At 39.5% G+C, this 25,715-nt stretch overlaps 1 protein-coding gene across 5 annotated transcripts in view; it reads right to left on the reverse strand.

Annotated features, from left to right (window-relative positions):
- Positions 1 to 25,715, reverse strand: part of ESRRG (estrogen related receptor gamma) — a 736,743-nt gene that overhangs the window by 203,198 nt on the left and 507,830 nt on the right. For all 5 annotated transcript variants that reach the window (XM_006155837.2, XM_006155835.3, XM_006155834.3 and 2 more), the window contains one exon: positions 12,112 to 12,527. In XM_006155837.2, coding sequence (XP_006155899.1) covers positions 12,112 to 12,514 — 403 coding nt within the window. In that variant the 5' untranslated portion in view covers positions 12,515 to 12,527. The remainder of the gene's footprint in view (positions 1 to 12,111; positions 12,528 to 25,715) is intronic.

Raw genomic sequence — 25,715 nt, forward strand, 5'->3', positions numbered from 1 at the left:
GAGAGAGAGCAAACCCCAGGTTTGGGACTTGAACTGCAGTCAGCCATGCTGGAGTACAACAGCTTTAATCACCATGCCACTTTCTGGCCCCTCTATAACTTTATCTTAATTTATGTTGATTATATTTTCTAATTTCTATACACACACACACACACACACAGAAATATACATGTATATGGGGGGGGGGCTTCACAAAGTTCATGGAAAATGTGTATTATGAAAAAGTTATAAATGGATTTCATTTTTTTGGTACCAAAATAAACTTGTACTTTAATTCCTATTTTCTCAGAAACTTTTTGAAGTACTCCCATATATACAAACACATACATGTTTATGTCATAGTGCTTATAGATGTATACTTCAAATAAGCTTAAAATATGCAAACAGAAAGAGACTAGAAAATTCTAATCCCTGAAAAAAGTAAAAATATTCTGAAACTGAGAAAATAGACTTAAAAAAATCGTCAGGATAAAGAACTTGTTTTCAGTCAAAATAAATGATATATATGCAAAGCTGCCTAGGAAATTCTCTAGAGTAAAATACTATTAATCTCTGTTGCCTACAAAGGAAGATAAAGAGGGTGTTTTGGTCTAGAAGTTATCCAAACTATGGCCCTTAGGTCAAGTCCAGCCTGAGCTAGTTTTTGCATGCCCTCAAGCTTAAAAAAAAAACAAAGAAAATAATGAGTATGGGACAGAGAAGGCTTATAGCCCATACATAAACCTAGGATATTTAATACCCTAAGATACTTAAACTATCTATAATAATTTACTCTCAGCTCGTTTATTTAGAAAAATTCTGCTGACCAGTAGCACTTCAACACCTTGGAAGTGATGACAATTTAGGTCAATCCTTAAAACTCAGAATAAACCATGGAATAGGAGTCACTGGTCAATTATCCTAAGAAGTGATATTACAAAATCAAAAATGAAATAAGGAAAATGGTAATTAAGTAGAATGAGGACAATTGATTCACATAATACACCCTCTCTACCAATTGAACAAGTCTGTAATAATAATTTTTACTACTAAAATAAACACTAAAGGCCTATTTCAAGGCTCAGTTGTAATGTGCTGCTTAAGGGAAGCCAGACCCACATGGGGACCAGTTTGAATCCTGGCCTGATCAGCCTCAAACATACTGGGCATGTATGTGAGTACCCAGGATCTGACGGGTTGCAGGACTAGAGGAAGGGGATTGTGGAGTGATCAGACCCTGTAAAGAGTACTTCTCTCTCTTTCTCTTTGTCTTGTGTATGTGTGCATGCACATGCCATATCACAAATTTAAAAAAAAAAAATTAAAAAAACTAAACCTAACTATTAGATAGCAAGAGAATAATATTTGACTTTTATAATTTTGCAACATTTTGAAATATCAGACAAAATTGGCATCAAATGCAAGAAAAAGTAGAAAAGTCCATTTAACTTATAATGAAGATAAGTTCTGAATGAAAGCAAATGAATTACCAACCATATTTCTTTGGAAAATGTTGCTTCTTTATTTAACACTGCATCAAATGGATGATGACTGGATTTCTCAAATCAGTTTCGACATGTCCACATTATTTTGAATTTCTACTTTAGAGCATATTAAAGTTCTAAAACTGTCCTTTACTATACACTGGGGTGATTATTTTATTTCTAAACACTATTTGAATGAAGTAGAAAATATTTTTATTGTTCCTTTAGAAAGTTCAAAGGATCTACAAACCTTCAATTTGTAAGTTCTTATTTCTGCCACTGCTGAAATTTTCGGCTATAAGATTGAATGTGCATATAGTGGCAAAGAAGACGTGACTTTGGGGAAGATCCTTTAGGATTTCACTGTCTACTTCAGGAAGGAGTCAGGCAACTTACAGCACAGGAAAGACATTGACGGCATTGGATTGCACAGCTGTATGCCCATACACCGTCAGCATATGGCTTGCAGACAAATGCCCAATTTGCAAGCCCTGTGTTTAAGGTAAGATTTAGGCTATCAATACCATCTCTCTCAGACCTAGACAAGGGAAGTCCCTGGCCAAAGGCAGCTTGAAAAGGCTTCCACAGAACAGGAAGGTACTAAGGGGATAACCCCATCTGGGGCCCTCTCCTTCCCCTGTCATCTAGAGTACCTGCCATCCTTAAATTCCCTGACTAAATCATCACAAGCCCATCCTAGGACTTGAGAAGTCCTCTCTCCTGGACTAAACCACCCTGCTGGTGTGCAGTTGTAAGACCTGTGCATGGTCAAGGGGCAGCCACTTGCCAGATGTCACTGGGCCTTGGTCCTGTGGGCAGGAATGTTCACACCAAGTATAAGGCAAGATGAGCAGGTAGCGAGGTACAGAGAGAAAGCGGGTGGGCTATGGGAGATAGAGCAGATGTCCTACCGCTTGGGAGTCTAAGACTGAAAAATCTGAAACTGGCCTCCCAGGCCCCTTTGAAGGCATATTTGCCAAATAAGAGAACAGAATATACTGTGATTCTCAGTTTGTTATCTTGAATTGTAACTTCTGCGTATTTACATAGATGGGATAGGAGTGTGTACTGTTTTTCTGTCCCATGTCCCACAGCATTCAGGGTAGACTTAGTTCTCATAATGGTCACTCCAGAATCTCATGCTGCAAAGACACTTAACTTCCTCAACTCCTAAATCTCACATACAAAGCTTATCTGCCTAGAAATTTCATGTTTTATGCAAGTTCCAAGATTCAAGCTTCTTTTTTTATTTACTCAGTTTCTTTCTTTTTTTTTTGGGGGGGGGATAATGATTTTATTTAACCTTATTTATTTATTTATTTTTAAATTGACCAGAGAAGAACAGAGTGAGAGAGTAAGAGAGGGAAATTGAGAAAGCAAGCTACCAGCTAAGTCCGGGACTCGAACCATAGTCAGTCATGTGGGAATCCAGCATCCTTAACCACCACGCCATCTGCCGGCCACAATTTACTCAGTTTCCTTACATATTCACAGAAAAAAGTTAACTGATCACCATAAAACTAATCAAAACCAACCAAATTTCCAGTCAGTCCACCTAAACATCTAGTAATCAAGAGTACCATTGGTTAGAAATGGCTTCAGGAAGAAAGAGTTTATTGTGACAACTAAAGGGTGGATACTTTATAAGCTCAGGAAGGTTATTCGTCTTTCTGGTTTAGCATCAAGGAAAGCTCTCTGTGGTAGAATATTGGCTTGAGTATCCCAGTCATATTTCCAATATTGGCAATGTTAGTCATTTATTGAACACTTACTGTGGGTCAGGCACTTTGACAGATTGTCTCATTCAACTCTTATCATTTGGAAAACAGATGCAAAGAGGTCAAGGCCCCACAGCTAGTTGAGATTTGGGCCTGCTCTTATAGGAAGGAATCCAGAACGCTAGTTCTGACAAATAGCTTTTTGAAAACCTGTATTTTAAAATATATAATTTCCTCTTTCTAAATGTAGAGAGAAAAGAAATGCCTTTTCTCTAAGCAGTAGAATGTGTGGTTAAAAGAGCTATATTACCGGGACCAGCAGATGGTATAATGGTTGTATCACTGGACTCCCATGTAGTCAACCGCAGTTCAAGGTCACCAGACCGGGTGGCTTAAGACTCACATCAGGTGCATGTGCGTGCATGACTGAAATCCCAAGAGGAGAATGGAGGAGAAGGGATTGAGGAATGGCCATCCCCCCGGGCGGGGGGGAGGGGGGGAATTTCTTGCTTTCTGTCTGTCTCTCTGATGAGCATACACACCCTATAGCAAAAACCTCTCTTAAAAAAAAAAATGTTGTATTACCTACACAATAAAAATAAAATGCAAGAAATACTACGTTTCTTATTTTTATATAGGAATTAAAAACTTCAAGGGGCTAGTATTTTGAGTATTAAGTATTTAAAAATGCAATGACATTTTTGAGTACAAATATGTTTTTCTTCTCATTTCTCTTTAACAAGAATCCAGGGAAATCTCAATGTAAAAGTCCAAAAAAAGTTTTTTTAAAAGATAAATACCACCTATTTATAAATTGAAGCCAAAAGTAGGATAGAAAAACAAAAGTAAGATTATGTTCTACTCTGCAAAATAAATAGGCCTAAAAAATGAGAATAAAATCATTGCTGTCATTTTAACCCAATCTCTCAGATGATAGGACTATAAAAGTCTTCTAAAATGTAGTTTGGTCAACAAAAGCAACAACAAAATAAATAAATATATATTAAAAAAACAACGTTGACTTCTACCTAAGTGTTGACCTAATTCAATAGTTTTTCAATGATATCTTAGAAACAGTCAATAAATAAAATATGCCTTTCTAGTTGACTTTCAGTGAAATCTATGATTAATTGCCTTTCATCAGTGAAACACCACATTTAGCTTTGAAAAGAATAGAGGCAATATTCCCCATGAATGTGCCTTTGGGTGCGCATGCCCCTTAGACAAGTCATTGAGAGCAGAACCAAGCCTTAGTGAGACAGAAGTCACACTTAGATAATGCCCTGGCCATTAGGTTGTGAGACAGTAGAAAGACTTAGTCTCAAGGGAAGTTACATAATCTTTTCTCATTCCCTAGAGAGATTTAAGGGAGGGGAGAAGGAGCCTCCTATCTGTCAAGGGTAGTTTGGCTGCAATGCTGCTGAAAGGCATGCAGACAGCTTCTATGGCCCCTTCAGGATGGGAATAAGAGTCTGTGATGAAACAGTATGTACAGACCACTCTCATCTTTGGAGTTCAGTTGATATTCTGATTTGGCCACAGAAAGGAGGGGCTGTTCCAATCTTCCTTACAATTACCGCCCTAATTATAACATTATACTTTCACAATTTAATCCCTTTATTTGCCTCACTGCCTTTTTGGGGCTAAGTAAGCACCACAGTGTGACGCCTGATGATGCAGCTAGCAGGGTAGCCTAACTGAGAGCTGCCCAGCTGCCAGCTACATGCACAGCCAGGTGGGCGAGTCCAGAGTGCTAATCTGGACAGTGACATCTCTGTCTTCTGCTCAAAATCTTTGAAACTTCCCCTCTCCAATATGTAGTAAAACCCAGCACTATGCATCAATGCCAAGAATCACCCTGTGCTTTGCTCTGTGAGGCCTTTGGTAGCATTTCAGCATCCTACAGAATAATCACCCATAGAATTCTGATTGTTCTATTCCAATTATTACCTCAGTAAATAACTACTGCATAGCCATTAATACCTAAACTACAAGGGGACTTCAAAGACTTGGTAGAAAAATGGAATTAAACTACAAGCTTGTTTGGGTGCCAAAAAAAAGAAAAAAGAATCCATGCACGGTGTTTCAAAATACACATTTTCCATGAACTTCATGAAGACCCCCCCACACACACACACACACGTGTGACTTTTCTTTTTATTAACTTGCCAGAGGGCACATGCACTCGCTGGAGACAGAGAGGGTAAGTGAGAAAGCACCCTCCCATAAGTGATGGTTACACCCCAATCCCTGCTCCTCCATTTCTCCTTTTGAGATTTTTGGGCACACACATACACATGATACCAGTATTTTTTTTATTTTCAAGCCACTGAATCAGAAACTTGTATTATGTAAAATAGTTGGTTGTGTGGGATCCAACCACCTTAACTACCATGCCACTGGATGGCCCATATATGATTGATTGATTATTTATTTATTTATTTATTTATTTATTTATTTATTTATTTATTTATTTATTTATTTATTTATGGGAGAGGTTTTTGCTATAGGGCGTGGGTGCTCGCCAGACAGACAGAGAGAGACAGAGAGACAGAAAGCGAGAAGTCACCTCCCCAGGGGGGATGGCCATGGCGCAATCCCTTCTCCTCTGTTCTCCTCTTGGGATCTTGGGCATGCACGCACATGCGCCAGGCATGAGTTTTAAGCCTCCGGGTCCGGGACACGAACCGCAGTCGACTACATGGGAGTCCAGCGACATAGCCATTACACTAACTGCTGGTCCCTATATGATGCTATTTTAAACAACTGTGAGAATTTTTTTCACCTAGTTGTTGTATCTTTACAAAACATACTGAAGACCAAAGAGTTAAATCCCTGCACCCTAAAGAATTGATTCCTTTGGGGCAGGAGACATGGGGAGGAGGAATTCGCCTCATGCACAACCTTTGGGAACAAAGCTTTAATAAAATATTGATAAGATGAAATTCCAGCCAGCATACTGCTCAATTCACAGTAGGGTCTCAGTAAATATTTGTTGAATAAAATCAGAGTGGTTTCCTCATTGGAGAACTTCTTGTTTACATGAGCATACACGGTAGTTGTTAACTTACCCCCAAAATATCTGCTTATCTTTGTGTAGTTAGACTCAGAGCTATATAAACTGAAGGAACAAAATCAAATCACTAACAGTTTAAATTTTACACTCTGTAATCATAAGGATTATGACACTATTGACCAACAACCCAAAGATTTGAGGTGTGTTTTATTCTCAAGTTTTGCAATGTTAGTAAATATGTCCAGGAGACTCTCAAAATGCTCAGAAATGATTCAAAGCCTTGTGCATAGACCATCATTGTTTTTAGCTTACTTTCTGTGTAATCTTACATTCTGTTTAATTCTTAAGCCTTCTAAGAAATAGGTATTAATTGAGATCAGCAGTTAGCATAATGGTTATGTCGCTGGACTCCCACATAGTCAACCACAGTTCAAGTCCCAGACCGGGTGGCTTAAACTCAGGCCAGACGTGTGTGCATGCATGCCCAAGATCCCAAGATGAGAACAGAAGAGAAGGGATTGCGGTGTGGCCATCCCCCCTGGGGGGTGATTTCACGCTTTCTATCTCTCTGTCTCTCTCTGTCTGTCTGGCAAGCACATGCACCCTATAGCAAAAACCACTCAAAAAAAAAAAAAAAGAAACAGGTATTAATGTCTTTGATTCATAGATGAGGATAAAGAAAATGAAAATCCAGTAGATGAAGGATTTTTAAAGAGAATACTAATAAGGGGCCAGCAGGTGGCATGGTGGTTGGGGACGCTGGACTCCCACATGGCTGACCACAGTTCGAGTCCTGGATTTGGTGGCTTGCTTTCTCTTTCTCTCTCTCTCTGGTCAAATTAAAAAAAATAATGATGATGATGAATAAAATAACTCTTTTTTTGTAACAAATTATTTTATTTATTTCATTAGTTAATCATTTATTTACTTTAATTTGATCAGGGAGAGACAGAGTGAGCAAGCGAGAGAGAGAGAAAGAGAAAGCAAGCCACCAAATCCAGGACTCGAACTGTGGTCAGCCATGTGGGAGTCCAGCGTCCCCAACCACCATGCCACCTGCCGGCCCCATAAAATACCTCTTTTAAAAAAAGACAATACTGGGACCAGCAGTTAGTAATGGCTATGTCAACTAGACTCCCACATAGCTGACCGCAGTTCACGTCCCAGACCCGGTGGCTTAAAACTCATGCCGGGCACACGTGCATGCATGCCCAAAATCCCGAGAGGAGAACAGAGGAGAAGGGATTGCAGCATGGCCATCCCCTCTGGGGGGTGATTTCTCGCTTTCTGTCTCTCTGTTTGTCTGTCTGGCGAGCGCACGCGCCCTATAGCAAAAAGAAAAACCTCTCCAAAAAAAAAAAAGGGCAAAACAAAAAAAGAAAATACTAATAAAATATGACAACCATTAGCTAGAAAATATGAAGATATAACTATTGACAAATTTAGGGAATTCATATATACTTCACACTAAGCATTTTGTTCTTCAATTAAAACTATGAAAGGCTATAAAAAAGGCTAACTTAAACATCTTTTATGTAAGACTTATGAAGTCTTGAAAAACTGTATTTTAAGTCAATTATTTAACTGTTTTCTCAACAGTCACAGAGCAAGGAAGGTACAGAACAGTTAACATGAAAGCAAGAGGGGAATGGTATGTCTATTCAACTGAGGACAGCCACTGACATCTTCAATGCAACTGACTGAGAAGAGCGGCACTGCCATATGCTCTTTAAAGGGAAAGGTGGGGGGTGAGCAAGTGGTACAGTGGTTAAGGTGCTGGACTCCCACATGGCTGACCACAGGTGGAATCCTGGATCTGGTGGCTTGAAGCTTTCACTGGGCGCTTGTGTGTTCATGCCCAAGACCTCAGGAGGAAAATGGAGGAGAAGAAATTGCAGCATGGCCATCTTCCCTGAGGGGTGATTTTTCACTTTCTGTCTCTTTGTCTCCTCAGCGAACACCCTATAGCAAAATCCTAAAAAATTAAAAATTAAATAAAGAAAGAAGTAATGGGGAAGGTTGGGAGACTGTTCAGGAAGGGTTTAAGAATCACTTTCTGCTAAAATATTTAAAAGGATTTGAGTTTAACAAATATCACCTCTTTTGTACTTTAAAAACTAGTACATCCCCAAAGTATTAGAGGTCCAAATAAACTGTTTTCAGTAGTGTCCAATAAGGGACCAGAACTAGACAAAAGTCATTGTCAAGGGCAAATGACTGGCATTATGATACAGCATTGAGTCTCCAGTTCAATGACTATCAGAATCCCCTGGAAAGCTTGGTAAACCACAGGTTGCTAGGCCACCTCCAGAGATTCTGATTGAGTTGATCCAAATAAAATTTTTATGTTTCTAGCAAATACCCAGATGATACTAATACTGCTGGTCCAGTCAACATACTTTGAGAATCCCTGGTACAGAACACAGAGCAATAAATATACTGCAATAGTTTAACCTCAGCTTTCCATTATCACCCAAGAAGCTTGAACACCACACCTCCTTGTCTTGCTATACCCAAGATTAATTAATTCCGAATTTGGGAGCATGTGCCCTGCCATCAGTATTTTTTTTTTTTCTCTCTCTCTTCAAGTCTCTAGCTGATTCCAATGAGCTGGTAAGTTTGAGAACTATGGATGTGGGGGAAGACAGACTTTCTATCCATCACTGGCTGTTAAGAATATATATGAGGGGACAAGCAGATGGTGTATTGGTTACATCACTGGACTCCCATGTAGTTGACCTTGGTTCAAGTCTCAGACCCGGCAGCTTAAAACTCACATTGAGCACATGTGGATGAGTGTCCAAGATCCCCAGAGGATAATGGAGGAGAAAGGATTATAGTGTGGCCATCCCCCCTAGGGGCTGATTTCTTGCTTTCTGTCTCTATGTCTCTCTGGCAAGCGCACATGCCCTATAGCAAAAATCTCTCTCTCTTAAGGAAAAAAAAAGAATATATATGAGGAGGTAGATGCAGCAGCAATACAGTAAAATGGGAAGCTCTGCAAGAACCTTATCAGAAGGTTCTTGGTTTGCATTCAAAGATCTTCTTGCATCTGAATTCGTGAGCTCATGATCCTGGGGAGCTGAAGCTCGGGTTGATTCATAGTGTCAAGATTCTATTAAGGGTGCTACTTCTGAATCTCTCTCTCTGTCTCTCATTCTGCTTCTTGTTCATGAAAAAATAAAATAACTTTAAAAAAATTAATAAGGTTGGTCCAGGTGGTGTGGTGGTGAAGGCATCTGGATCCCACATGGCCAACTATGTGGTTTGAGTCTCAGACCTGCTGACTTGAAAAGCATGCCATGGTTGGGACCAGCAGGTGGCACAAGGGTTGCATTGCTGGACTCCCAAATAGTAGACCACGGTTCAAATTCCAAACCCAGCAGCTTAAAACTCATGCCAGGCACATGTGTATGTGTGCCCAAAATGCCAAGAGGCGAATGGAGGAGAAGGGACTGCAACACGGCCATCCCCCTGGGGAGTGATTTCTCGTTTTCTGTCTCTCTGCCTCTCTGGTAAGCAAACATGCCCTATAGCAATAATCTCTCTAAAAACAAAGTAAGAAGGAAAAGCATGCCAGGCATGTGTGTATTGGTGGCCAAAATCCTGAGAGGAGAGAGAGAGATGGAGGAAAAGGAATTGCAGTGTGACCATTCTCCATTGGAAAGTTCTTTCTCACTTTCCCTCTATCTCTTTCCAGTAAGTACATGTACCCTCTTGCAAATTAAAAAAATTAAAAAGTATGCAAAGGTTTTTCAAAAAGTTCATGAGAATCTTATATTGTGTAAAAATTATGCATGGATTTGCAAAAAATTTTACACTAAACTTGTATTTTAGTTCCATTTTCTTTCTTTCTTTCGGCACATGTGTATGTGTGCCCAAAATGCCAAGAGGCGAATGGAGGAGAAGGGACTGCAACACGGCCATCCCCCTGGGGAGTGATTTCTCGTTTTCTGTCTCTCTGCCTCTCTGGTAAGCAAACATGCCCTATAGCAATAATCTCTCTAAAAACAAAGTAAGAAGGAAAAGCATGCCAGGCATGTGTGTATTGGTGGCCAAAATCCTGAGAGGAGAGAGAGAGATGGAGGAAAAGGAATTGCAGTGTGACCATTCTCCATTGGAAAGTTCTTTCTCACTTTCCCTCTATCTCTTTCCAGTAAGTACATGTACCCTCTTGCAAATTAAAAAAATTAAAAAGTATGCAAAGGTTTTTCAAAAAGTTCATGAGAATCTTATATTGTGTAAAAATTATGCATGGATTTGCAAAAAATTTTACACTAAACTTGTATTTTAGTTCCATTTTCTTTCTTTCTTTCTTTTTTTTTTTTTTTTGAGAGGTTTTTGCTATAGGTTGCATGTGCTCGCCAGAAAGACAGAGAAACAGAAAGCAAGAAATCACCCCCTGGGAGGGATGGCCATGCTGAAATCTCTTCTCCTCCATTCTCCTCTCGGGATCTTGGGCACACATGCACATGCTCCTGGTGTGAGTTTAAGCCACTGGGCCCAGGAATCGAACCATGGTCAACTACATGGGAGTCCAGCGACGTAGCCATTATGCCACCTGCTGGTCCCTAGTTCCATTTTCTACAACATAAGTCCCCTTATGTCGTAAACCACTGAGCATAATCACTGGTGGAGCCTCAATAAATGATTATTCTCTCCTTCCCTCACTTTCTTCAAAATGTATTTCTGTCAGAATACATATGCACAGCTTTTTAAATAAACTGAGTACTATATTTGTGGATTACTAGTTAAAAGGGGCACATACAAATTTAAGTCACACATTTTTCTACATTTTATGTGGGAGATAATGTTATTGATAAATCTGGAGATCTGCAAAGGTTATATATATTAAAAGTGTATTTTATAACTAAGTGTACTTTCATCGGTATAATTTGGAAGTCCTTTCATCCAAATTCATCCAAAAGGTGGGGAAAATGTATTTAACCATAAGGAAAAAGAGAAGGTGAGAGAAAATTAAATTTGTCTAGAGAAGTGGGTTTTGAAGTATGGTCCTTGGACTGGCAGCATCAGCATCACTTGAGAAATTATTAGAAATATAAATTCTTGGGCCAGTCCCACCCAGTGGTGGCTAACACTATATGCCATGAGCCAGCTCCCACATGGCTGACTGTGGTTCAAATCACAGCCCAGTTGCTTGAAATAAATGACAGACACATGCACCCATTGACGGGATCCTGACAGAATGGAAAAATGAAGGAGAAAAGGACTGCAATGTTACTAGGGCTTGTTGGGGGATTCTCTCTCTTTCTCTCTCATGTACCCTCTGACATATGGAAAGTAATAATAATATTAAAAGTTAAAATAGAAGTATAAATTCCCAAACTCCCATCCCAGACCTAATGATTCTAAAACACTTGAGAAGAAACCCAGGAATCTGCAATGAAACAAGTTTTCCAGGTGACTTCATACATATTCAAGTTTGAGAACCACTAATGTGAAGTATTTAATATTTCCATGCATTATAAGAAGAACCAAGGAATAAAAAGCACTACTAATCTGACATGCATATCTTCAGTTACTCCACAGACCCACGATGCTCTAATAATAGCTATGCTCTTTTAAACTCTACCCAAAGCTTATTATCATTGTACCATTAGAGCTCAATAGTGAAAGTAAAATTGGTGAGGATATATACACACACACACACAGAGATATATATGTGTGTATATATATACACACACACACACACACACACACACACACACATACATATATATATCTGGCAGAGTTTATTCCATACATTTTCCACTAACAACTTTAATCTATTTCTGTTTTCTACTCAAGATAGAATTGAGACTATGCAACTTGATATATCAGAATAAGAAGCAGGAAAAGAAAAACCACTCTGTGAATCTGGAAGGGGGTAAGTATTCCCATGTCCAACACTAACCTTGAATTGTCCTCTTGAAGAACGCCTTGCAGGCTTCACACGATGCTACCCCATAGTGGTACCCAGAAGCGATGTCGCCACACACTAAACACAGTCTCTTGGGCATCGAGTTGAGCATGTATTCACACTTTGTCTGGGGATCTTCAACAATAGTGCTGGAGCAATCGTCATACAGTTTCCTGACAGGCCCACTACCTCCCAGGATAGGTGCAGAAGGGTAGAGAGGTGGCGAGTCAAGTCCGTTCTGATGGCCATTCATGGTTGAACTGTAGCTCCCACTGGCGTCTGAAGACCCACCAGGGCTGTGGTGGTTGACGCTGTCCGTCAGGGAGGCTGGGCTGGAGGGTTCCGTCTTGATGAAGGACGAACAGCTGGAATCAATGTGTCGATCTTTGTTTGACATTCTGCAGAGAAGCCTGCGATGTAGGGAGATACAAAGAAAGAGAAAGACAGTGAAAAAAAAAATAGAGAAAGGGAAGGATGACAGGAGCAATAAATAAATAAATAAATAAATAAATAAATAAAAGAAGAGGAGGAAGAAGAATTCATGTTAAAGACTTTGCTCTTTCGGAGTGCTTCCTAAGGGCTAGGGACTACACATCATTCATTCGCTAGTCAATATCTCTTGTTCTACAAGAAGGTCATCAGCATAAGGCCATGACAGGGTTACATCAAAGTGCCCAGACAGCCCATAAACAAAAGCTCTAAAGGGCTCAATTGCTTTTATTTTACCTTTCTCTTGGAGAACCACTGTCGATATCTAAATTAACTCTCTGGATTCTAAATTTATCAATGGGAGAGGTGGCGATTCGCAAAGTCTATTACTATTTCTAACATTGCAGGTCTCCTCATCCTACCTTTCTTTCCATGTTCCGATGCTGCAATCATTTTATTATGAGTAGAATCAAACTTTAATTTTCAAGACTGAACAGATGATCCTCCGCTCTGTAATTACTGTTTGTCAGCATGCTTTCATAAGCATAACCGTCTTTTATTGATCTGACTGAAACACGTAGGGGATATATCCTCAATTACTTTGTTTCTTTATTTAAATTGCTCTATTTCATTACCATTTAGCAATATAGAAAGATATCTAGTATTAAATTCTAACCAATATTTAAGGGTTATTTCCTAGAGCCCACAAAACGCAGTGAATAATCACCAGCACTGATTACTAAGTACGTGCATGTGTTAGTGCTTCTGTGTGTTTGGGTGGGATTTCTCATCATTCAAGAAAAGAACCAGTAAACGCCCTTGGAGCCTTCAGTATACCCATGAGCCCATAAGTCTGATCCTTCACATGGAGTAAAGTAGGAATGTATCAAATTGAAAAAAAAAAATAATAAGACCTAAAAACATGTCTGCCATTCTTTTTGTCTTTTAACATCATACCTCCTAAAAGGAGCATCTCATCTGACAAACTATTTCTCTTGTCTAGAAGAAACATGTTGCCCCTTTTCTTTGCGAGGTCCATAAGTGATTGAATTTCTGAAAAGGTAATTAGATGAAAAGATATAATTGGCCCTATTTTCTTTCTGCTTAGCCATAGTGCAAAACCCCTTTTAGCGAAGTCTCAAAGAACCTTCTGAGAGCCCACTATAGAAAGAAGAGGTGACAGTTTGAGAGAGGGACTTAGATAATTACTTCCCAGTGGAAAGTTGATTTATGAGAATCCAACTGGGTAATGGTCACTCACTAGGATTTGGGGGAGTAGTCCCACAGTATAAGCAAAGGGTTACGATGATCTATTTCACTATAAATCTAATGATATTTTGTCACTGCACAAATTCCATAATCTTCCAGGTCCCCTTTCCCCGTTTGTTCTATCTCTTTCAAATAGAAGCAAAGATGGAATTTCCTACCAGGAATGTTCACTTCACTGTTCCACGAAAGCAGCCTCAAGAGTGAAGCAGTAAGTCAAGAATTTGCCTGTGAACAAATATATTTCACTGTGGAAATTTTGCTCTGCTTTCTAAAATCAAGCCACATCAGGATGTGGAGAAAGCAAACAGAAAGGAGAAAGTCACCAAAATATCTTCTAGCTTCGCCCACCCACTTGGGCTGTCCTTTCCTCAAGAACTAGCGAAAGAAAAAAAATAGCCCCCTTGCAGCCGGCACGACAGGACAGCGTCCTCTTCCTTCTGCATCTGCGCCTTGTAGCCGTCACTGTTAATGAGCGTTGTAATTAATAGATCGCTCTCCTTGTCTCCCGGCTTGCACTCTGGGCTAAGCGCTTTCCTCAAGTCAACGTTTGAAAGAAAGCGGGTCGGCACTGACTTACAGCAGCCCTGCGAATTCCTTCTAATTTAGAGCACTTATACCACCACTTCACTTATTACCTTATAATTACTGGACTGCTCGCACATACATTATGATCTTAGACTAGAGTTAGAAGTTATTAGGGTACTAAACCATGGTCGCTCCCCTTTCCTCTCTCAGGCTCTGAATTTCTCACAGCTATGACAATTAACTCTTTCACCATCTGCCTGCAAGGCACTGTCATTTTCTTTTATTACATTTTTTTTTTTCCAGAGGAGAGGGTTTCTGGCTGCCAGATCACAACCCCATTTTCTCTAAACGTTCATCTCTCTCTCCTCTTCTTCCCCTGCTCCTTCTCTCTTTCTTTCTCTCCTTGTATTCTCACGGTTACTTTCTGTCCAATTTTCTTTCCCTCAGGTGTTTATTTATTTATTTTTTCATGATGTACTATAGTTACAGTACTCTTCATTTAAGGAACAAGGCCAGAAATTACTCTCCCATTTATGGAATGGTTATTTGCTAAGTCATCAAATGTTTTTTTATGTCAAATAGATGTTCTTCAAGTCCCTGAAAAATGGGGAGTCTCCAGCCAGCGGTCTCTTCTGAAACCTCAATCCATAACTTCGCAAACACCTGGGTTAGAAGCAAGGAAATTCTGGAGACACAAGTGCCGGGGAAGTCCTTGGGACAGTGGCAGTAACTTCCTCTAAGTGAAGTTTGGCCACTCTAGCTGTACATGAAAGTGAACACACTGGATTTGTGCCGGAGATTGTACAGGCTCCTTTTCTGACATAAACTGTTTCCTTAATGAATACCTTTTGCTCAGTAGAAATAGAGTAAGAATTGTCATTTATCAAGTGCTTATTATGTGCCAGGGACTGAGCTGGGCAATTTACAAATATGACCTCATTTACTCTCTAAGACAACCTTGGGGGACCTAAAGAGGAAGGTATTGCTCTTTAGGAAACTGAGTCTCAGATGTTCCTAAATTTGTTGAAGGTCATACAAGTAGAAAGTGGTAAAATCTGGATTTGAACTCAGGTCACCTCCAAAATCCAGAGCATGGATGTCTTAAAGCCAAAGAGAGTTTTTAATGGTGGTCACACATTTAAAAAAAAAAAATAGCAAGCAAGCAGGGGTAGAGGTGGCACACAGAGATCTATTGCTTTTATTTCTTGGCAATTCCATCCACGGCTCACCCCCAAGTAGAAAGAGACTGAAAAGGCCCCAACACTGGTGCAGGGCTGCCCTGTGGAGTCGCCCTCCCCAGGGCTTGGCAAGTCTCTAAAAGAACACACTTGTCTTCTAATTACTACTTAGATCATTACACTGAACAGTTCCTAGACACCATTACATTATAACCTAAAACTACAGCGAGCCTTAATTCTCTCCCTCTCTGTCTCTGAAATTCTACAGCTCTATTATTCAAGCCTGAAATATTCACAACTATCTATAAATTCAATTGTCAGCTGGTGGGTTTTATTCTAGACTTCACTTCAATCTAAAATTAGAGGCACTAAAATTCACATTAACTCTAAGAGGAATGTAGTGAATAAGACTTTATTTCAAAAGAACACCTTTTTGTCAGAAAGAGCCATTTTCAAGATGATGGCTTTATCTGTAGCCAAAGAGAATAAGCCCAATTCCACATTGTGCTGTTAATGCAGAAATTTTAGGTCACATTGGATTAATAAAAATCTAAATTTAGTTAAGAATTATGAATAGAAATAACATGGGTCGGGATATGTGGGAAATATTTATTTTAAAGCCTTAGTATGGCTACTTTTATTTTTTAAGAGAAATGATGAGAAGAACAAGGAAGGGAGGAAGGTAAATTACCTTTGCAAATACTCTGAGAAGAAACTAGAGGGGAAAATAACTATGTCAAGAATAACATTTAGCTTCTATATAAAAAGCTAAATTTGATAAATTTAGCAGCCTCCCTGAAGTTTCAGTGCTTTAAAAAGCATTTTCAACATAGTTTGAAATATATAGTCTCAAATAATTTTGATTATCATACTTCAGTCTCAGAACTTTTTTCCTAGCTTTGCCTAAGGAATGGCAAGGGTAAAATTTATCTTTGGTGTGAGTTACTAATGATCAGACAAATGAAACTTCTTAGCTGCTTGTATATCTTTTTTTTTTTTTTTTTTTTTTGGAGAGGCTTTTGCTATAGGGCACGTGCGCTCACCAGACAGACAGAGAGAGACAGACAGAAAGCGAGAAATCACCCCCCAGGGGGGATGGCCACGCCGCAATCCCTTCTCCTCCATTCTCCTCTTGGGATCTTGGGCACACAAGCACACGCGCCCGGCGTGAGTTTTAAGCCACCGGGTCCGGGACGCGAACCGCGGTCGACTACGTGGGAGTCCAGCAACATAGTCATTACACTAACTGCTGGTCCCTAGCTGCTTGTATATCTAAAGAAATAATTTTTGAAAGTTCATAAACTATTGGTATATTTGTGCATATATATATATATATATAGAGAGAGAGAGAGAGAGAGAGAGAGATATGACTGGATAAGCAATTAAAGTTGCTGCTATAGAGCAAAACAAGAAATAGTCTAAGGTAATATTCCATTTCTATTAGAAACATCATGCTTAGTTGTTTTTAGGCTACCTAGATCCAGATAAATGTGTGATCTTGAATTAATTGCCAAGAGTTTGAATTTTTACACTCATGGGAAAATGTCAAGGGTGGTCTACAAGTCATGTTTTTATTTTAAAAAAAAAATTTTTAGACAGAGATTTTTGCTATAGAGTGCATGTATTTGCTGGAAAGACAGAGAGAAAGTGAGAAATTACCCCCCACGGTGCATGGCTACAGGTCAATACCTTCTCCTCCACTCTCCTCTTGGGATTTTGAGCACGGACGAACACGTGCCCAGCATGAGTTTTAAGCCACTGGGCCCAGGACTTGAACCACAGTTGACTACATAACCATTATATTATCTGCTGGTCCTGTCATATATATTTTTTAAGAATTACTCATTTATTATTATTATTTTAATTTGACCAGAAAGAGAGAGAGAGAGGGAGAAAGCAGAAAAATGAGAAAGCAAGCTACCAGGTCCAGGACTTGAACCACGATCAACCATATGGGAATCCAGCACTGTAACCACCACATTACCTGCCAGCTCCTATATATATAGGAGTGCAAGAGGGCACATGTGCTCTCCAGAGAAATAAAGAGAGAGGGAGAGAGAGAGAGAGAGACAGAGAGAGAGAGAGAGAGAGAGAGAAAAGCATCTCCCATGGGCATGGGCATCCCAAAGTCCTTTTTCCTCCATTTCCCCATCCTATCAGGATTTTAGATGTGCACACACACTTGTCCCCCCTGTTTTCCAAGCTGTCCAGGGCCAGAATTCTAGCCACAGCTGGTCATGTGGGATCTGTTTCTCTATGTACAGTGCTTCACCTCTGCACTCTGGGCCCATCCTGGTCTACATTTCAAAGATATGACTTCAGCTTAGCCTGTACTTTTACTTGTGTAATGCTGATATAACAACATTCCACGGGGTTATATATTAACCCTTTCATCAAAATATAAATTTGTAACAGAGAGCGATATTTCATCACTTGAAATTTATACAGAACTTAATTTGATACTTTATTTCTTCCCTAAAAAGACAATGCCTAAAAATCTCAGCAAAAAATGCACTGGTTGCCTTTGAACTTCTGATTGTTCTATTAAAACAAGATCTCCTAGAACTTTTATTGTACCTATACCTGTCACTTCAAAGGCTAAATATCAATGAAAAAAGTCACGATTTTATTGTCTTCTTTGTCATCCATAAAGACCTAAAAAAAACAGTACCTACCACCATCATTATGAATTCTGAATACTTGAAAAATAATTTCCAGTACTTCTGTATTAAGAATAGTGATGCTGGGAACCAGCAGTTAGCATAATGGCTATGTCACTGGACTTCCACGTAGTTGACCGTGGTTCGCGTCCCGGACCCAGTGGCTTAGAACTCACGCCGGGCGCATGTGCGTGCGTGCACAAGATCCCGAGAGGAGAATGGAGGAGAAGGGATTGCGGCGTGACCATCCCCCCCTGGGGGGTGATTTCTCGCTTTCTGTCTCTATGTCTTTCTCTGTCTGTCTGGCGAACGCACGTGCCTTATAGTGGAAGAAAAAAAAAAAAAAAAACTCTCCAAAAGAATAGTGATGTCAGCAAACCTGCAAGTTTACAGAGAGATCAACAACTCTCAGTGAATCACAGAATTTCAGGGCTGGAGAGTTGGGCGATCCAGTTCTATCACCTAATCATGACCTGTTCAAAACAGGAATGAATCCATGGGGATGCTTTTCTACTGTTTGAAATAACCAGATTAAATATTTAAGTATGTTGCTTAAAAACATAATAATCTTAGTAGCCTATAGTTTCCCGCCCCCCCTTCTATTTTAAAAATGGTTTCAGAAGAAAACCCTCCAGACCAATGCTGCAGCTCCCAGACGTTCAGGCTTCAGAGTCCACGACCCGAGCAGCTCCCGTGGCAGCCTGAGTTACAACTTCAAGCACGCTACTTTCCCGTGAGCTTTTTCTCCCCCTGCTTCAACTAATTGCACTCTAGTAAAGTGGCAAAATGTGAATCACTTAGTAACAAAATGGGCACCAGCTGCTATTGTCAGAGAATGGTGATGCCGAAGAAAGGGAAAGCAACCGAATGAAGTGTCATGTCAGAAATCAACGGTGCAACGTGTGATTTGAGAAAACATGACTACTTTACAGAGACAGGGTGTCATTATGGCATCACAGTAATACGATGCTTTGACAACCGCTGCGTCTAACATATCATCACTGCATTAAGGTACACTGGCTTCGTTGGGGAGCGAAGAGAAAGGATTTTTTCTTTTAATAAGAAATATCTTAAGGTCTGCCTGGTTAACCTAATGGACAGAGATCATTAATTGTACAGAAAGAACTGGAAATCCCAACGCATAGGCTCCAAATGATAAAAATCACATGGGTACACAGGTGTACACACACATGTATAAGTTCACGGCTTTCTTTAATAAATATTGAAAGGTCCACCTAATAGAACAAGATTCTGAACAGGAGGATATTCACCTAGCAATGCTGTTTTCCTGATTTGTTAAATAAACGACTTGTGCATGGAGTCCAAAAGAATCTCTCCAACTTTCTCCATCAAGAACAGTGAGCAAGCAGCTGCTCCAGAGAGGGTGCCTGAGTTGCTGACAAGAAATGTAGCTTTGGAAGTTTAGACAAGAGGCTGGTGGGATCCCTTAAAAGAAAGGCAAATTAGAACCTCTTTTAAGCAGAAAGCTCTCCCGACTCTATAAAAGACAGTATTATACACCAAGAAAGGAGATTCAGGACAAACAAGTAAGAGACTTTCAACTCATTTCTAGCTGGTCATTGAAAGGAAAGGACCACATGAATTATAATTCCATACCTAATGACTAAACCTTTACTGGATAGGACTTTGCTGACAGTCCATCTGCTTTTCGGGTTTTCCTCGAGTGCAATGGTCTTTTTCTACTCAATTTTGTTCTGACATTAGGTTGGTCAACTAACCTGATTTAAGCACCAAAATCCTAGGTCCTGGGAACACTTTAGTCCCAGGTAAACCAGGATGATCGATTACCTAATCTGATACACAGAGAAAACTAAAGAACCTGATGTTTCTCCTATTGTTATACCTAAGCCTAAGAAAGAGAAATGGAGAATACTCATTTTCAACAATGAAGGACGAGAAGGATAGGTAGGAGAAATGCGCTAATAAAAGTGACCAACCTGCTGGAGACCGGAGGGACTGCTAGGAGGTGCATATTAGAAAGTGCGTGTAGATATCTTGGCCTCTTATTTCTCTATGCCATACAAGCCAGAGGCCACTGCTTATGGCTTTGGTAAGCTACCCAGACTATTGTGGATGTAGGGAATGGCAGTAGCTTCAATTTGTACTGCCAGGTGATTTCTTATGCTTCCTGGTTGATAAACTTCATTAATGGGAAAAGAAATGGTCCTGTGATATCACAATGTGTTGCACATTATGATTGTTGACAGTTTCTGTATTTAAGGATTCGATCTGATGCAGAGGTGCTTAGTAGTGTAATTTATCCTTAGCTTGTTTCCTTGGCCCTATTTCAATCTGGGGGGTGAGCATCTCTTGTTTATAGCTCTAAATACAGTAAGTGAGCTACTGGTAAATCAATAAAACTGTTAAATGCATAATAATGTGAGGTAATTGCATACATGATGTTTTGCATAATTAACTGTATGAGCTTTTCTTTAATATAATGGGCACTCACATAATACGGAGTAGCTATAAGTCTATAAAATATACACAGTTTATATGAACCATGATTCTGCTTAAAACTCCAGCTAATCATCTACATCAGCTTTGAAGGGAGAGCTCTCCTCCACTGCCAAGTCCAAATCAATTCTTATGACATTACTTTATAACTAACATGATATTTAACTGATGATGGCTGTTAGCTATTATACAGATTGCACTCAAGGACTGTAACGGTAGGGGGAAAAATACCATTTAGTTTAAACAAACTTCTGCCATGTAATCAATATTATTGAGGCAAATTAAGTGTTTTAACAAGTGTGTATATTTGCTCTAATGCAGCTTAATTAACTATATCCTCACAACTACCCAACTACATGACAACTATGGATCTTAAAAGAGAATCTCAAGGAACTCCTACTCAGGGACTCAGATGTACAACAGATGGGAAAACACTTAATCTTTGATTCCTAAGACTATTTCTTACTGGACACTAGTTACTCTCTTGAGAACCAAAGTCCTGAGGACCAGAAGGGCTTTACAATGGTGCACTCTGCGGTCAATCCACTTGGGTAGTCAATGTCCCAGCCTTGGCCTGGATGCCATCCACAGAGGAGAGGGAAATGGCCCTGGGAAATAGGTGGAGACCACTACTAAAAAGGAAGGCTCTAAGAGGTCAAAAACTACCTAAAATAAATCATCAAAATGAAGCTTACAATATATGCTGAGTGTAACATTTATTTGGTCTTAGGGATTTACTAAGCCACGAGCAGATCTCCTCTGCAGTGAGCTTTTGAGAGGGAATAAATAGTCTCCTACTTCTGCAACTCTCTGGACTTTCAAACAGAAATATGGATCAATAAAGTTTGCTTGTGTTCAGACAATCCCGTTTCAAGCAGTCAAGGAGCACACGAAGAGAAGATGTCGACACAACAGAAGTGAACTGACAACTAAATGGAGACTTTCTTGCAGCTTCTTGCTGGAGAAGAAATAAACAGACAGTCAACTCAGAGAAAGCCTGCGCGCTACTCTTTACAAATCACAATCGAATATAGATGCTTTACACACACCAATGATGGAGTTCACAAATCAAACCCAGGTCAATGAAAGCCCAGGCTGAATTTCCCTTTCCTATTCTCTTTGCTACACTGAAATAAGAAATAATGCTATCAGGAGTTGATGTAAGGCTACTGAGATCATAGTATTGATGTCACCCTTTCCTCATTAAGAAAATGTTTTGCAAAAGCAATTACAATTACCAATAAACCAGCTGCCTCCATAGAGATAGGCCAGTTCACTGGGAGAGAGATTCTAAAATCTGAAACTGGGTGAATTACAGCAGTGAGAATATCTAAACGCTGAGAAGGAATCACTGGAGAATTAAAGGATGCTTTGAGCATATATAAAAATTTTCCTATTACAAGGAAGTTCACAGAACCACCAGAGATAATAAACCACATCTGTCGGACAGTGGCTAAACTACATTTATACTTTTAGCTTCACACTTTGGTCTGTAATAGTTAACATCTGCAATGCAAATGCAGCTGAGCTTGGGTGATCTCTGAGAGCAGAGGTTAAGATTATATCCTGTTGGTATCAGGTGCTGTCCAGCTGAAGTTGGAGAATAAGGGTGGGGGAGGGGAGCATGGGAGAGAGGACATCAGCTAATTATTAACCCCAAGAATTCTTCCTCTGTCCTCTTTTTGAAAACATTCCTTTGACCTAGATGCTTGAAGAGAAGACGAAGCTCAAATGCATGAGCTAGTATTTGCAGGCAAGGGAAAAATAACATATACACACACATATTTTTATTATAATGCGAGCCCTGGAAATGATGAAGGATTTTTTTCCATGTGGCATGATAGATTTTGTAAAAAGGGATTATTCAACAGTGAGACAGAAACCAGTGAACAAGCCAACAGAAGCCATCAAAAAGTCTTGAGTTCAGATCAGAGGGACTTCCTAGTTACTAGTTGCATTCAAAGGTTCCAATATAAACAGAGGAAACATTTCTAAATCTCACTTGTCATTCTAAAAAAAAAAAAAAAAAAACTGATAAAAGACTGAAAACGTGCTACCCCAGAGATCCCACAGCTTTGCTTGTTTTCTCTCCTCCTTCCTCAGGAAAGTCTGTCTGTCTTCTTACAGTTCTTAACAGAGATGTGGGTTTTCTCTGGGTCTGGCTGTTCTAACCTGAGGTGAGTCACAGTGCCACTCTGACCCTCAAGTTTCCTCACTTGTAAAAATGACAGGATTTACCTACATGCTTTCTAAAATACTTTCACCGAGTTAAAAAATAAAAATATATATATATATATACACACACACATACATATATAAATGAAACCCACAGAAGCCTATGATTTGAACTAGACCTTGAGAGCAGGGGCTGTTGCACTAAAATATACTCCTAAATTCCATTTCCTTAGCTGTGACTACATTCGGTTACCTTTCAGGCTGTGTCCGTGTGTTGCAGAATAAGGAATAATTACACAAATGATTTGCCAGCTAACAGGGAAACTGCGGTAACCACATTCAACTGCGGAATCATTCCCAGTAGGCAACAAAAGGATGAACAGAGCAGAGATCATTTTCGGAGAGCTGGGGAACTGCGAGACTCTGGGCTTTTTCCTAGAAATGGTTCTCTCTTTGCTCATTACGTTTTTTTGGTGGGAGGCGTTGGCGGAAAGGGCAATTCCCTGCAATCAGTGTTTAAGTGAATGTTTGTCCCCGTGTGTGACACCACGCTGTCAGCAAGCAGCAGGGAGCCGTTGAGTTGTTTCTACATTTGATTTGACTGCCGGTAGGACGCTTCATTTCTACCAACTGTTGTTGCTCGCTCTAAGAATCTTCTCTTCGTTTCTGGAGTGATTTTCCCCTCTCTTCGATTTCCTTTTCCTTGATAGGTGGTAAGCCCAAATGCCACGTGGATGTACGAGAGGCAACCTTAGTACTTGTCTCTTGAGCTCGTCAGACCCGAGTGCCTGGATGTACAGGGTTCCCATGATTTGTCCAGCATTTCCAGTCTCTTGGTTAGGGTCCCCACATCAGAACACTGCATTTGAATTCTGATTTCCTAGATTGGCACAAGGTCAATCCAGGCACAAAATGGTTCTGCCACACCATCTTTTGGGGCTCATTTTAGCCCAGGGGGCAGTTATGTTCTATAGCACTTATAGATTGGGAGGGGAGCACTGTCAAGTCATCACTGCATGCCATGTTTTGGAAACAATGGTTATTTTTGGTAATTGCTTCTAACACTCTTAAAAATTATTTGGTAACTTCACTGCATCCCATAAAAGTCTTTTCCTTTAGAAATAGTGATTTGGGTAATTAGGATTCTCAAATAGTGCTTCTGACAACAAACTTCTGACAACCAAAAGCATCTTTGAAAAAAACAAAAGCATATGCATGAAGAAAAAGGGTGGGAAAGGAGGAAAAAAAAATCCCTCAGAGATACTACAAAAATTCAGGCTGAATGGAAAAGTAATTAACACTAAAGAGCTAAAACAGTAATTAAGAAAAATTTCATTAAGGGGAGGCTGGCAAGTCTGCTTTTCTAAATATGACAAGGTGCTGTGTAAAAATAAAATAGAAGCAGGTTTCGGTGAGTGGAGCAGGAAAGCCATGTCTTTAACCAGATCAAATTCTCGAAATTGGCTGTCAAGACAGGATTGTTGTGATTTATACCCGTCTATCAAGTGCAGGAACGGGAGAGACAGAGAGAACAGAGGCAAGCTGCTGTCGCTTCCATTCGCAAAGAACCTTAATTTCCACAGCACCATCTGTTACCAAATCTAATTCACATTCCCCCTTAATCTGGTTTAGTTCCATAATACTAATTCTTCCCCAACCTTTATGAACACAAACCACAAAAAAAAAAAAAAAAAAAAAAAAAAAGCTTTTGGCCTTTGGGGGGGAGAAAATAAACTACTGGTCCTCCCCTCCCCCCGCTTTTTTTTTTTTTGACGTTTTTAAAAAAAAACAAAAAAAAAAAAAAAAAAAAAAAAAAAGGCTTGGGCTCTTGGTGAGTGAGAAATTGAATATTATAGAGTTAAGGTGTTAAGGCGCTGGTGACTGAAGGGAAGCATGCTCTCTTCCATTAAAATGTATTCCTGGTAAAGGGATTTGTTTTCAGCCAATGCAGAGATATAGAATTGTTCATATTTGGGGTACAAAAAAAATTGATGATATAAAAGTAGGCCGGGGACATGAAAGCAGAGGTTGTCATAAAACACAATTGTTGTCAAGTTTAGTCACTTTCAGAACTGGCTATAAAATCACTTTGTCATGGTTTTCACATAGGGAAAGCCTGAAATTGTATTTTTGTTAAGGAAACTCGAGAGAGGGATGTATGTATTCAAAAAGTGCAGAGAAGAATGGGAAAGATAAAACTTAGGAGAAAGGGAAATGGAAAATAAAATCATGTATTTTAAAGTAAAGAGATGTCCACAGGTAAACACACACTAACTGCTCTTAATCGAAGATTCCATCAGCACATCCTCTTGATTCGCCATCACATCTACGCTTAGCCAATATAATAACTGGCATTCACAATAATGAGTGTGAGAAGCTATAAAATTATACAGTGCTTTCTGCATCAGAGAAAGATTAAACTATGCTCAGTAAAGATTTAGTGTTAAATGTATTTTATGGCCTTCTAGGTCTGTGAAAATTTGTTATCTCCAAAGGCAATAGTACATAAAGAGCCACAGGCATACGTTACAAAGTAAGAAAATGGTATTGTTTAATACTGGGGTGAGTTTGGATTACATGTGTAGCCAACTGGCTCACCACCTAGTCCGACTCTGAACAGTTAGAAGAATTTTCTGTTTTTCCTTTTAACCCAATGTTATAGAACACTAGCTGTGTTACATAATATCCCTCAGTTCGGTAAATAATTGCAGAGACTGTGGTAAAAGTTTAGTATTTATTATGGTTCCTCACAAATATATTTTTGTAGAGAGACATTAAAATATAAAGCCCACCAGTGAACTGCAAGTGTCTTAATACCTGATCTTTTTAAAAATCCCAAATCTGTTGTACATGGATGTATACTTTCAGGAAAGAAGTTCTCATT

The sequence above is a fragment of the Tupaia chinensis genome, unplaced genomic scaffold, assembly GCF_000334495.1.
Source record: "Tupaia chinensis unplaced genomic scaffold, TupChi_1.0 Scaffold000473_1, whole genome shotgun sequence".
In the NCBI taxonomy this organism is placed as follows: domain Eukaryota; kingdom Metazoa; phylum Chordata; class Mammalia; order Scandentia; family Tupaiidae; genus Tupaia; species Tupaia belangeri.